The sequence below is a fragment of the Pelophylax lessonae genome (assembly GCF_965119305.1).
Source record: "Pelophylax lessonae genome assembly, chromosome: 6".
Classification (NCBI taxonomy): Eukaryota; Metazoa; Chordata; class Amphibia; order Anura; family Ranidae; genus Pelophylax; species Pelophylax lessonae.
Window position 1 is genome coordinate 52,966,082 of NC_138773.1, and position 14,247 is coordinate 52,980,328.

Consider the following 14,247-nt stretch of genomic DNA (forward strand, 5'->3'; position numbering starts at 1 on the left):
CTTCAAGCTGGGAACTTCTCCAAAACAATAACGCCCGCTACCTCCAGGCCTCAGACTATTTATGAACACCCCCAGCCACCCACTGGGCTTCCTCCCCCAGGGACTGGCTGTGACCACGTAAATATTCAGGCTCTGGGTCTGCCCAGAAAAGAGGAGTAGGGAAAAAAATGTCCATGGCCTCCACCTGTAAAACAATTCCTGTTTTGGAGGTTGTCTCATTTTTGCCCATCTAGTGCACCTGTTAATTTCATTAACACCAAAGCAGCTGAAACGGATTATATATATATATATATATAAATAAAAATACTCAAGCTCTGGTGAAAGAGAAGTGTAAAAAAGAATTGATAACAGCAGCTGTGCACCAAGCAGAAATCACATGTAAACATCAAAGATAAATATAAAAAACAGCGCTAAAGCGCTCGTGCTCCAATTTTCTTAAACGTGCTCCACAAAAGTTAATTCCGTGATGTGACAGACACCCCCTTTGCATTCCCTGGCAACCGGAAGTGACGTCAACGCGTTTCACCCTCCCACAGGGTGTTATCAAGGTCGTTCCGGTTGCCATGGAACGCATGGTGGTTACGGCATTCGCGGAAGCACATTGCTGTTTACATGCTGTTTTATGAATACCATTTTGTAAGTATGTTTTTATTGCGCTATTAAACTGCAACCCTACAGTTACTTCACTATTGGCTCCTTCTCTTTGTTCTGCACTTGAGGATTACTGGAATATCTTAGAAGCTACCGGAGAGTTCATTGTGACCCATCAGTCCTATTTAAATCAAACCTGTTTGACTCCCAGACTGAAAAACTTGGGTTCCATTGTTTCTGGTAAGGAGGGACACAAAAGGGTGTGTGTCACATCACAGAATTAATGTGGAGCACTTCAGCACTTTTAACAAGATTGGAGCACAAGAGCACTTTTTATTGATTACATCACTTTATTTGGACTTTTTATATGTACACGTTTACATGATGCTAGCGCTGTTTTCTATATTTAGCTGAAACTGATCAACAACCCCCTCTGCTCCTTAACTGACCAGATCAATTTCCCAGGAGTTTAACTGACTTGATGTTATACTCTGATTATAAAGTGTTCCTTTAATTTGTTTGAGCAGAGTGTGTGTGTGTGTATATATATATATATATATATATATATATATATATATATATATATATATATATATATATATATATATACACATACACACACACACACACACACACACACACACACACACACACACACACATATACATATACATACACAATCCCTCTAGCTTGATATTTTACCTTTTTTCAGCCCAGTGTAAAGGGGGGTCCCATTCATTCTTCTGTAGCTCGACCAGACCTGGTGGATCCTCCACTCTGTAACTGGAAAATAAGTTGAACTCGGTTTAACTACCCATCGTATGATCTGTACGGTCATCTGTTAAAAACGCTTTCGTTAAAAAAAAAAAAAAACTGAATGAAATGTTTTTTTTTTTTACTCATATAATTTGCAATCCTGAATGAGTTCTGCATATGGGGATAATTTAGTAAAGGAAAATAGACTGTGCACTTTGCAAGTGCAGTTGCACTCTGCAGCGGCATTTGGCTCAGAGCTTAGTAAATAAGGGGAAGCTCTGCTAACTTCCATCATCTGTTCAGGTGCAATGCTGATTTTTTTTTTTTTCCTTGCATGTGATTGGGTATTTTTTTGCAAAGTGAAGCTTCACCTCATTTACTAAGCTAATGCCCCTGCAAAGTGCACAGTCTATTTGCCTTTAGTAAACCAACCCCTACTGTCTGTCATGAGCTTTCTTTTTTGCATTGTGATGTGAGAGGATCATTTAACGTAAATGAATGGCAGAAAATTTCTATTTGGCGTTAAATGTTACAGTAGATACAAACACTGGCCAATCTTTTCCCCCCTTCTAAGTTACCAATTTCCTTTACAGAACATCATAAAGAACTAACCATACTGTGTCAGTGTCCAGGAACTTCAGTGAGGCTGTACTCAGCTGCTCTTTATTCCTGAATGTTGGGTTATCTAGGGCTGTGTTACACAGTGTAGTCTGCGGGAGACAATAATATAACATGAACAGAAAACATCAACACAACATGAACAGAACACATAACAGTATAATGAGCATGAGAAGCTATAATATTCTAAACTGCCACTAGAGGGAGTCATGCTTAAGTCATACCTTGACAGCTCTAGTGTAATGTAAGCTGCAAATTTGATTTTGGGGCCTAGCATTCTGCTTAGCCGATTCTTTAGGGTGATTATATAGTGCCTGGTGGCCATATGAAACCCCCTTCCGCAATGTAGAAACATTTTACATCTGCGCCCAGGTCTTCTTTAACCACTTTACCACTAGAGGATTTTGCTGTCTTACGTCTGGGCCACTTTTTGCGATTCGGCACTGTGCGAATTTAACGGACAATTGCGCGGTCATGCTACGCTGTACCCAAACGAAATTTACATCCTCTTTTTCCCACAAACAGAGCTTTCTTTTGGTGGTATTTGATCACCTGTGCAATTTTTACTTTTTGAGCTATAAACAAAAAAAGAGCGTTTATTTTGAAAAAAACAGAATTTTTGTAAAATCTTACCTGTAAAATTCCTTTCTCTGAGTCCTCCGACAGTCGCCGCCTCTTCATATTCGTCACATATGGGGTATTAGACTTTGCTCCGAAGGAGTAGCTAGGCAACAGAATATGTTAACATTAAAGCTTTTAACATATCCCACCCTCAAGGGGTGGTCCCCTCAGTCAATACCCTCCTACTTCCTGCAACCATATCTCAGTTTCAGTGGAATAGCAGTAGAGTATACAACCAAACCCCAAAAGAGGGGCGGGGGCGGCGACTGTCGGAGGACTCAGAGAAAGGAATTTTACAGGTAAGATTTTACAAAAATTCCGTTTTCTCTTACGTCCTCCGACAGTCGCCACCTCTTCATATTCGTCACATATGGGGACGTCCCAAAGCAGTGCAAACATGAGGGGTGGGAAACGCATCCGCGCCGAAAGGCAACGCAGTCTCCGCATCAAAGAAAGGAACCTTACCAAAGGAAGGAAACCAGCTGGGCTACAGGAAAAACAACTGCTCAACAGGAGCAACAACCCAGGAAAAGACAAATAACCAGGGGATAAAAAACTTATCCCAACAGCCAGAGGTCCCCAACAAGGGACCCTAGGGAATTGCCGCACTAAGAACCTTGCGGCCAAAGGAAGCATCCGTCGATGCCTGAACATCTACTTTGTAGAATTTTGTGAAAGTGTGCACGGTCGACCAGGTCGCCGCCTTACACACCTGGGCTACAGAAGCCCCATAACGACAGGCCCAAGAGGTACTCAGAGATCTAGTAGAATGCGCCTTCACAGGCACAGGGGGAACCTTCCCCTGCAAAGCATAGGCCTGTTCAATGGTCTGCCTGATCCATTTGGCGATGGTAGAGGCCGACGCCGCCATGCCCTTCCGAGGACCCTCTGGAAGAACAAACAAGGAGTCCGTCTTTCGAAAGGACTCAGTCGATTTAAGGTAAACCCTTATCGCCCGAACAACATCCAAAGAATGTAGTCTCACCTCCTTTGGATGTTTAGGCTTCGCGCACAGCGAAGGCAAGACAATATCTTCATTAAGATGGAATTCCGAAACTCGCTTCGGAAGAAAAGAAGGATTAAGTCGCAAGACCACCTTATCCATATGAACAACCAGATACGGAGACTTGCAGGACAAAGCCGCCAGCTCCGACACTCTGCGAGCCGAAGTGATCGCAACCAAAAAGGCGACCTTTTTGGACAACATAGACAACGAGATCTCCCTGATCTGTTCAAAAGGAGCACGTTGTAACACAGATAGAACGAGATTCAAGTCCCAAGGGGGCAGAGGATCCCTCCTAGGAGGAACCAGATGCCGCACTCCCTGAACAAAGGTGCCAACCAAGGAGTTGGAAGCCACGGGACATTGAAACAGAACGGCCAGCGCAGACACCTGACCCTTTATCGTAGCCAGCGCCAAAAGCTGATCGACACCCGTTTGAAGGAAGGACAGCACTCGGGAAACCGAGTAGGTGCGGGGTGAAAACCCCCTGGACTCACACCAGGCAAAATAGGCCTTCCAAGTACGGTAATAAACCTTCCCCGAGGAAGACTTCCTCGCGTTGATCAAGGTATGAACGACCTCTGGGGAGAGACCCTTCTCCTTCAGGACCTCGGTCTCAACAGCCAGGCCGTCAAAGCCAGCGACTGTAAAGCAGGATGGTATATCGGTCCTTGAGACAGGAGATCGTCTCGAAGAGGCAGACGCCACGGGGCGTCGACCGCCAGATTCACGAGGTCTGCGTACCAGGACCGGCGAGGCCAGTCCGGTGTCACAAGAATCACCGTGCTGCGTTCCGAGTGTAACCTGCGAAGGAACCTGGACAGCAACTGAATCGGTGGAAACGCGTACATCAGCTTGTACTGATGCCACGGGGCCACTAACGCGTCCGACGCGTCTGCCCGAGGGTCGCGCGTCCTTGCCACGAACCTTCTCACCTTGTTGTTGAGACGAGACGCGAACAGTTCCAGATCTGGAAGACCCCACTTCGCGCACAACATCTGGAAGACAGCCGGGTGGAGAGACCATTCCCCCTGATCCAGGGTCTGGCGACTCAGATAGTCCGCCTGCCAGTTCTCCACCCCTGGAATGTGAACCGCCGTTATCGCCGGGACATGAGTCTCGGCCCAAGACAGAATGTCGGCCACTTCCCGAGCCGCTCGGGCACTCCTGGTGCCCCCTTGGTGGTTGATGTAGGCCACCGCCGTGGCATTGTCCGTCTGCACCCGAACCGGGCAGCCCTGCAGCCGGTCCGTCCAGCGATGAAGACAGAGATTTATCGCACGCAATTCCAGAATGTTGATCGGAAGGGAGGACTCCCCCTCCGACCAAGTCCCCTGGGCGGACAGAACGCCCAGAACACCACCCCAGCCCGACAGGCTGGCATCCGTGGTGATCACCGTCCACGAGATAGGACGAAACGACTTGCCCCCGGACACCATCGGAGACTGGAGCCACCACAGAAGGTCTCTTCTGGTGCGATGACTCAACGAGATTTGATGATCCAGAGATTGAGTTCGCCCGTCCCACATGGACAGGATCTCCGCTTGGAGACCCCGCGTGTGAAACTGGGCGAAGGGAATCGCCTCGAAGGCCGAGACCATCAATCCCAGAAATCTAATGCACGTCCGCAGAGACGAGTGCGGAACGTCCCTGAGGGACCTGACTTCCTCCTGAAGAGTTCTGAGTTTGTCTTCCGGCAGGAAGACCTTCGCCTGCACCGAGTCCAGGATCATTCCCAGGTAGGGAAGACGAACCGACGGACTCAGTGTCGACTTTGGAAAATTTATCGTCCAACCAAACTCCTGCAGAGTTTGCATCGTGACAGACAGGTCCTTCTCCAGACCCTGGCTGGTCGCAGACCGAACCAGAATGTCGCCCAGATACCCCAGGACAGAAATGCCCTGGGCCCTCAATAATGCCAGAACCGGTGCAAGCACCTTGGTGAAGACCCGCGGAGCCGAGGCGAGACCAAAAGGCAACGCCACAAACTGGTAGTGATCCTCCGCAATGGCGAATCGAAGGTACCTCTGGTGACCCTCAAAAATGGGGATGTGAAGATACGCATCCTTCAAATCGATGGAGGCCATGAATTCCCCCGGAACCAGGGCAGCCACCACCAACCGCAGGGATTCCAATGCGGAACTTGCGAACCCGCACAGAGCGGTTCAGAGCCTTCAAGTCCAGAATTGGACGAACCTTGCCCTTCTTCCTGGGCACGGTGAACAGATTGGAATAAAACCCCCGAAATCTGTCCCGATGAGGCACCGGAACCACCACTCCCTGAGCCCTCAGGTCCCGCACCGCCAGGTGCAGATCCCGTAAACGCTCTGGAGACAGTTGAAGATTTGAGGGAAAAAATCTGCTCTCCGGCCGAGAGAGAAACTCGATCTTGTAACCAGATCGAACGATCTCCTGAACCCATCTGTCCCGCACGCGGGCCAACCAGGGTTGAAGAAAACCGAGCAAGCGTCCCCCCACCCCAAAACTGGGTGAGGGCGCCCCTTCAGGCCGCACTGTTATGGGCTGCGGATCCGGAATGACCGGACTTCTGTTTCCCAGACCAGGGCTTCTTCTGAGAGCCTTGACCTTTGAACGGTTTGCCCTTGTAGTGCGACCGAAAGGCACGAAAGGACCCCTGAGGGGGCCGAAAATTAGCATGCTTCTTCCCCGAAGCCCCCTTAGCCTTGGGGAAATGGGGCAAGAGAGTGCTCTTACCTCCGGTGATCCCCTTAATCAACACATCCAAGGACTCCCCAAAAAGGCGAGCCATCATAAGGCAGATTGGCAAAGGTCTTACGTGAAGATTGGTCCACCGACCAACATTTCAACCAAACCAGGCGGCGAGACAACACCGCCACGCTGTGCACACGTGCAGCCAACGGGACTAAGTCCAAGTCCGCATCACACAGATACATGACACCCTGGTGGATTTGATCCACCATATCCAGGGTCGCCGGCGAGGCAGAATCGGCCACTAGGACGCGCCTAAGCATCTGCGTCCAACTTGCGACAGCCTGGGCTGCCATGAGAGAGGCAAACAGAGCCTTAAGCATAGAACCCGTAACAGAATAAGTATGACGGGCAAGAGACTCCAATCTCCTATCCGTGGCATCACGGAACACAGGGGAATCCTCTGCAGGAATCGCAGTGGATTTGTTTAAAACCGCAATTGCGTGATCCACTGGGGGTGGCACACACCACCTTTCATCAGTGGAAGGCGAGAAAGGATAACGCAGCTTGAACCTACTCGGTACCGCAAAAGGTTTGCATAGATTGCGCCATTGTCCCTTAACAGCGCGCTGAAAATCATCATTGCAGGGAAAAACCTGCGGCGTCCTGCGTTTTCTCTGCGTCCCATAAGCCGCCAAGGCAGCGGGGGGACACACTTCATCCTGCAAACGCAGCGTTTGTTTTATGGAATCAATCAATTCATCCATGATTGCAAGCTCTTCAGGCGAGCCAGGAGGAGAATTATCAACCCCTTCAACTTCAGCCTCCACCTCGGACCCCACTAGATCCAGGGAGGAGCGGGACCCCGATAAGGAGGCCCCCGCCATAACAGCTCCATCACCTTCACCCTCAGAATCAGAGGAAAGAGAAACTCTGGGTCTCTTAGTAGATTGAGCAGCCACCAGCATCTGCACCTGAGCAGCAAGGCCAGCCACAATAGTGGCCAAATCCCCCCCTGGGGGGGAAACAGCGGTCCCCTGGCTTTCCACCAAGGCGGTAGGAAATTTGCCCTCCTGAGAATCCATTGCCCCAATATCAAATGCCGGATAATAAAGGGTTAACTGCCCCTTTAACAAGCGCGGCGAGCGCAGCCCACCGCACCACACACAAGCACAATGAGACCCCCACAGGGACAATAAAACTGACACAGGCAATGGATAAGAAGGATATAACCTGAGGAGACCCTCGCCGCTGCTGCTGCCTCGATCGGTGTATCCTGGAGAAGAGGAAGTGATGCGGCCAGGGCGCTCTATTAAAGCCTATGGGAGGCTACAAGTAAATGGCCGCCATGCATGTAGAACATGCAGCCAGAGCGAGTGTAGGCAAAATGGCGCCGTTTGGCGCCGAAACCGCCGCTCCACAGTACAGTAATGCACACATGCTATCCATGTATAAAAAAACATGTTAGATCGCCGCAGCGATCGCTGTATAGTGCCCAAACATGCCACAAAACATGCCCCACAGCACACAGCTTCTCACACTGACAAGGCTGACACACATAGTGTCACACAGCTCCCCCCCCCCCCCCCTTGCAGCCCACAGCATGCAGCCGAGTGATAGGGAGACAAACAGTGAGAACAGAGGCAGGTTACACCCCCCCAGACTGACACCCCCCCAGACAGACAGGTCCCCACATAGATACACTTACCTCACAATGGCGTGGGGGACCCGCACAGGCGAACAAGCCGCTGCACGAGGCAGGGAGAGTCGCATACAAGACGCACAGAATTGGGGTTAAGAAACCGCACAGCGTCCAGTGAGGTAGCCACCTCACCAATCATCCCTGCACCGAACAGGGATGGGTCGTTCACTGTGCCAGGAGCGTTACCTGGCTGAACGCTCGATGGCAGGCTGGGAAGCCACTGACCCACGACCTGCGACCAGGGGGATCAGCCCGAGACCCAGCCCGCATGATCCTCTTCATCCGAAGAAATAACTAATGCTGACAAAAAGATCAGCTAAGTAAAGGTAGAGAGAAAACTCAAACAAAAAATCAAAAAAGAAGAAAGAGTCTGGGGCACAAAGCCCCAGCACAGATAGAGCCAGCCACTCCTGACAAGCTAGACATTGAAAACTGAGATATGGTTGCAGGAAGTAGGAGGGTATTGACTGAGGGGACCACCCCTTGAGGGGGGGATAGGTTAAAAGCTTTAATGTTAACATATTCTGTTGCCTAGCTACTCCTTCGGAGCAAAGTCTAATACCCCATATGTGACGAATATGAAGAGGCGGCGACTGTCGGAGGACGTAAGAGAAATAATATTTTTCACATTTTTTTATATGAAATTTCCCCCAAAAAATGTAAAAATCAAATTTTTTTAAATTTTTTGGCCAATGTGTTTTCTGCTACCTATGTTTGGTAAAAAAAAAAAAAAAAAAATCACAATAAGCATATTTTGATTGGTTTGCGGAAAAGTTATTGCGTTTACTAACTAAGGGAAAGATTTATGTAATTTTTGGTGTTTTTTTTTTTTTTTAACGAGTAATGGCGGCGATCTGCGATTTTTTTTGCGGGACTGCGACATTGCGGTGGACAGATCGGACCCTTGACTGACATTTTTGACACTTTTGGGGGTACCAGTGACATTACTGCAGTAATCAGTGCTATATATATATATATATATATATATATATATATATATATATATATATATGCACTGTTACTGTAAAAATGACACTGGCAGGGAAGGGGTTAATTTTATTGGAGAGGGAGGGGTTAATGTATGCCTGGTGCTTACTAACGTGTGGGGGGGGGGGGGAGGTGACTGTGTGACACAAGGACAGATAAAGGGTTCAACTATGCTGAACCCTGCAATCTGACCCTGCCTGTCACTTCAGAGATCCGCCCGCTTGTGTTTTTCACAGGCGGGCGGATCTCCACACTCGATTCCCCGACGATCGGGGAAGAGCAGCGGCGATCGCCGCTGCTCCTCCCCTGGCCCGACTCCCGCTGTGACTGAATACAGCGGGAGCGCGCCGCCGAGAAAGGGGAGTGTCTGACGACGTAGGTCTACGTCGTCAGACGATAACCAACCACTTTGCCGCAGTAGGCTCAACGTGAGCAGACGGCAAGTGGTTAAGTGCTTCCATACCAGGCCAATTCTGGCGTTCCTCTCCTACATGTAAAATTCATTGTTTTTTGCTAGACAATTACTCAGAACCCTTAAACATTATATAAATATAGAATAGATTATATATATATATATATATATATATATATATATATATATATATATATATAATGTGTATGTGGTTTTTTTTAGCAGAGACCCCAGATTATGTTAAGCCGAGTAAATTGATACCCAGCATGTCATGCTTTAAAATTGTATACACTCTTCGAATGGCACTAAACTACAGTTTACAGAGGAGGTCTTGTGCTAGAGTTATTGCTCTCGCTCGAACGATCGTGGTGATATCTCACATGTGTGGTTTGAACATCATTTACATATGCGGACGTGACCTACGTATGCGTTGCGAATGAGGGGACAGGGCACTTTAAATTTATTGTTTATTATTTTTTACACTTTTCCTTTCATTTTTTTTTGATCACTTTTATTCCTATTACAAGTAATGTAGACATCCCTTATAATAGGAATAGGGCATGACAGGTTCTCTTTATAGCGAGATCTGGGGTCTATAAGTCCCCAGATCTTGCCTCTAGGCTGGAAAGCCTGAGATAAACAAAAACGATCTTGTCTTCCCACCCGAAGAAACTGCAGTGCTTACAGCCTCCGAAGGTCATAGACATGACAGGGGACCATCTGGTCCTCGGTCAGCTCTATGGTAAACTTCCTCCCCTTGGCAGATTCATTCTCTAACTCGCCGATCACAGGGGCGAGCCAGTAGAAGCACTGGAGGGCGGTGGAGGGTACAAACACACATCCCCTCCTGCTGCCTGTAAAAACAATCAAGAAGCTGAAAAGCTGCTATGACTGTTTTTACTGTGCAGGGAATCGCCGGCAGAAAAAAAAAAAGAAAAAGATATCTGGAAGATGCCTACAGCTGCACCCATCATTCAGATATCTCCACTCAAACCGAACGACGTCATATGACTGGTGGAGACTGCAAGCAGCAGTGCTGACACATGTTGCTTGGGAATGTTCCATCACTATCAGGACACGGGTCCAAACCATTGATGTGCAGCTGATGCTGTAGTGAGTGCACATGGGCAGGAAGTGGCTGGAAGAGGCAGGGCAGATCAGCAACACTGAGATGCAAAAAAGGATTTTAAAAAATTAAGGAAAAACATAAAAAAAAGCACGCAAATTATTTTTTAAGCATAGTGCTTTAGCAAACTAAATGTCATCCATTTAGGTGGTTTACATCTACGTTAGGCAATTTCAAAGCATAGGTCATGGCCTGTTCTGTAAATACTACTTTCAATACACATAAATAAAGGACCTTCATGGACCTGAACTCTTCATACAAAGCACTGTAAGTCTTACCAGGTGCATAGTGAAGAATTTTATTGTATCCTTCTGACTATCCCATTCTGTTGCCACAGCAAGTGCTAGAGGTTCGCTGGGCACCACAAAGACTTTTCCTAGCGGAGTTCTTAACTTCCTGCGATCCAGGTTGATTTCATATCCTCCTGTAAATACACAGTGATTTTTAAACACAAGCAGTGAACGTATCTGAATGTGACCTGATAGAAGCCTCTTACAGTCTCTGTACAGCAACGTATGAGTGTGAGAGGAACAAGCAGCACAAGGAACCAATCAGTTCCTGTGCTGTGAAGAAGCATGCTGATAGGACAAGAGGGCAGGGTGACAATAAGATCAGCTCATCACGGTGCTGCTTCTCTTTTTACTGCAAATTCACAGGCTTGGGCAGGTCCAGCATGACCTGAGCTCAGAGGAAGCGGATTCAATGATGCTGCCCATCAGACCGAGGACATCTAATGGCAGAAATAATCATCTGCTGGTGAAATCTCTGGAATAAAGCTGAATAATTCAACAAAAGGTGGTTTTGTTATTTTATCACTCTCTGCCATCTGCTGCTGATCTCCTGCTTCTGGTTTGTCTCTGCTGCTTCTAAACTGGTTACCCTTAGCTAGGACCCAGCCTGCATTCAGTTCTCTGTCTGCTGCCTTATCTGACCTTCTACTTGATTCTCCACCCATACTTATCTGTCATCTCTCCCTTTAGCCTGAACTTCAGCTCTGCTTCACTATTTCATCCTCTGCCTTGTTTTATCTGAAGGGTCAGCTGATAACTCGTCTGGTTGCTGTCCTGTAGCCAAATCTAATCTCACCATCAGTGACTTTAGCATGGACCAGGCAGTTCTACAGCCTTGAGTCACACAGAGGATTCACTTCAGTACTTGACTTTTCCAGTGCAGGACTGAATATGAATGGTGGAAATGGGACAATACAGACAGTTCTTAAATTAAACACTTGAGGAAGGATACTATACTTTGACTGTCAATAGAGGCATAAGACACCTACCTTCACCTTGGGAAATACTGACATTTTCATAGAACTTCTTTTTTTCTGCAAGAATGGAACAAAGTATAACATCAGAAATGTGTAATATCTACAGATGACACAAATAATAAATTACTTTACATTAGTGATCGACAGATATCGGTTTTTCGTTGCCAGTACCGAAATTTTGGCCAATGCATATCAGTATCGGCCGATATTGGCCAATATTTTTGTACATTTTTTTTTTTATTTTTTGACAGGTACTATTGTGGAGGGATCTGGGGGTCTAAAAGACCCCAAACTCCTCCTCTGCACATAAAAGCATTCAAAACGCCAAGTTTGGCTGTTTTGAATGCTGTCATTTTTTTTTTAATCTGACGCCAGACAGTACCCGGAAGTGGTGTCACTCATGACATCACTTCCGGGCTTTTGCATGGAGACCTGATCAGAGCCGAATACGCCTTTGAACGGGTCTTCGGCGGCCGTGAAGGCTGGTTGCCTGGGTCTCCCGGTGGTACGGGAGACCCGGGTGAGCCACGGAAGGCGGCGGGAGGGGGGACGTCCCCTCCCGCTTCTTGTAATGGCAGCCGAGCGATTTCTCAGCGACAAGACAGCTGACCGTCGGCTATGGACGCCGGTACCAGGGTGATGCCTCTAGCTGCAGGCATCACTCCGGTACAAGCACTTTTTTTCCGAAACATCGGTAACCTCCGGGGCCGATTCCGATATATCGGGGAAAGTGCATATCGGCCCTCTATATATCAGCTTTGCTGATAATCGGTCGATCCCTACTTTACATGACTCGGACAAAAAAAGCACAGAAGAGGATAGGAAACAAAGGAATTGATTTACTCAAGGAAAAAAGCCTGAATACTTTTGCAGGTTTAGTTGCTCCAGAGCTTAGTAATTGAAATAAAGATTCAGTTTACAAAGAACACCCAAGCAAGGAAAAAAAAAAAACAGCATTTTTGCTTGCACATGATTGGAAGATGGAAGTCAGCAGAGCTCTCCATCATTTACTAAGCTCTGGAGAATTTGCACTTGCAGAATAAAACTACACTGGCAAAAGTCCAGAGTCTATTTGCCTTTAGTAAATCAGCCCCAAATAATTTACACACCAGTCTGTCCAATCTCCTATAGAAGTCAGTGCAGTACTTGTTTCAAATGGGGTAGAGGAGAATAGGGGAATGCAGATAGACAGGTCCACTTTAAAGCTGAACTCTGGATAAAAAAATCAATAGGAACCCTTGCAGTCAAGCAGTCTTATTTACCTTATACCTCACTCCCTCCGGCTTCTTCCCTGCTGCACAACCAGTCTGAGCCCTGGAAATAAGCCAGGACGTAGGAATATAAACATTTAGAGCAGTCGTCATTAAATGACGGCCGGCGGTCCAAGAACGGACCGTCCGATGCTTCCGCCTGGAGCGTCAGGCCGCCACTATAAAAAATAATAGGTTTGCTGGGACTGCGGGTGTCCCAGCAACCAGTGACGTCCCGTGTGTGCGCCCCGCCCTCCTGCTTCTTTCTATGGCTCCCGGCTCAGTCCCAGCCGGGCCACGACATTACATGAGTGCCCCGCCCCCTGCACCTAACTGCGGCTCCTGACTCTCACTCTCAGCCGGGCCGCGAGATGGAGCGTGACATCACGTGCGCACCCCGCCCCCCCTGCTGTTCGCGGCTCCTGGCTCTCGCATTTTCCTCCCCCAAAGGTATGTGGGGCACATTTTTAAGGGGGTTGCTTATTTTATAAAGTGCAGACTAATAGGCATATTTTGTTAAGGGGCACACTGATGGGCATATTTTATTGTGCCAATTAGAGTGCCCCATAAAATAAAATATGCCCATTAGAGTGCCCCCTAACATAAAATGTGCCCATCAGCGTGTCCCTTATTTTAGGTTAAGGGTCACGCTGATGGGCAAATTTTATGCTAAGGGACACGCTGATGGGCACATTTTATTTTAGGGGGCACCTCAATGGGCATATTTTAGTTTAAGAGCAACGCTGATGGACAAAGTTTATGCTAAGGGTCACGCTGATGGGCATATTTTATGCTAAGGGTCACGCTGATGGGCATATTTTATGTTAAGGGTCACGCTGATGGGCATATTTATGCTAAGGGTCACGCTGATGGGCAAAGTTTATGTTAAGGGTCACGCTGATGGGCAAAGTTTATGCTAAGGGTCACGCTGATGGGCATATTTTATGCTAAGGGTCACGCTGATGGGCATATTTATGCCAAGGGTCACGCTGATGGGCATATTTTATGCTAAGGGTCACGCTGATGGGCATATTTTATGCTAAGGGCCACGCTGATGGGCATATTTTATGCTAAGGGTCACGCAGATGGGCATATTTTATGCTAAGGGTCACGCTGATGGGCATATTTTATGCTAAGGGTCACGCTGATGGGCATATTTTATGCTAAGGGCCACGCTGATGGGCATATTTTATGTTAAGGGTCACGCTGATGGGCATATTTTAGGTTAAGGGTCACGCTAATGA

The 14,247-nt window shown here is 47.6% G+C and overlaps 1 protein-coding gene across 1 annotated transcript in view; it reads right to left on the bottom strand.

Moving 5' to 3' along the window:
* ATPAF2 (ATP synthase mitochondrial F1 complex assembly factor 2) overlaps positions 1-14,247 on the bottom strand; it is a 33,510-nt gene that overhangs the window by 7,981 nt on the left and 11,282 nt on the right. The window contains exons 3-6 of the mRNA XM_082261836.1: positions 11,766-11,810; positions 10,765-10,910; positions 1,960-2,057; positions 1,294-1,374 (exon numbers count right to left, since the gene is read on the bottom strand). Of these exons, the coding sequence (XP_082117962.1) occupies positions 1,294-1,374; positions 1,960-2,057; positions 10,765-10,910; positions 11,766-11,810 (370 nt within the window). The remainder of the gene's footprint in view (positions 1-1,293; positions 1,375-1,959; positions 2,058-10,764; positions 10,911-11,765; positions 11,811-14,247) is intronic.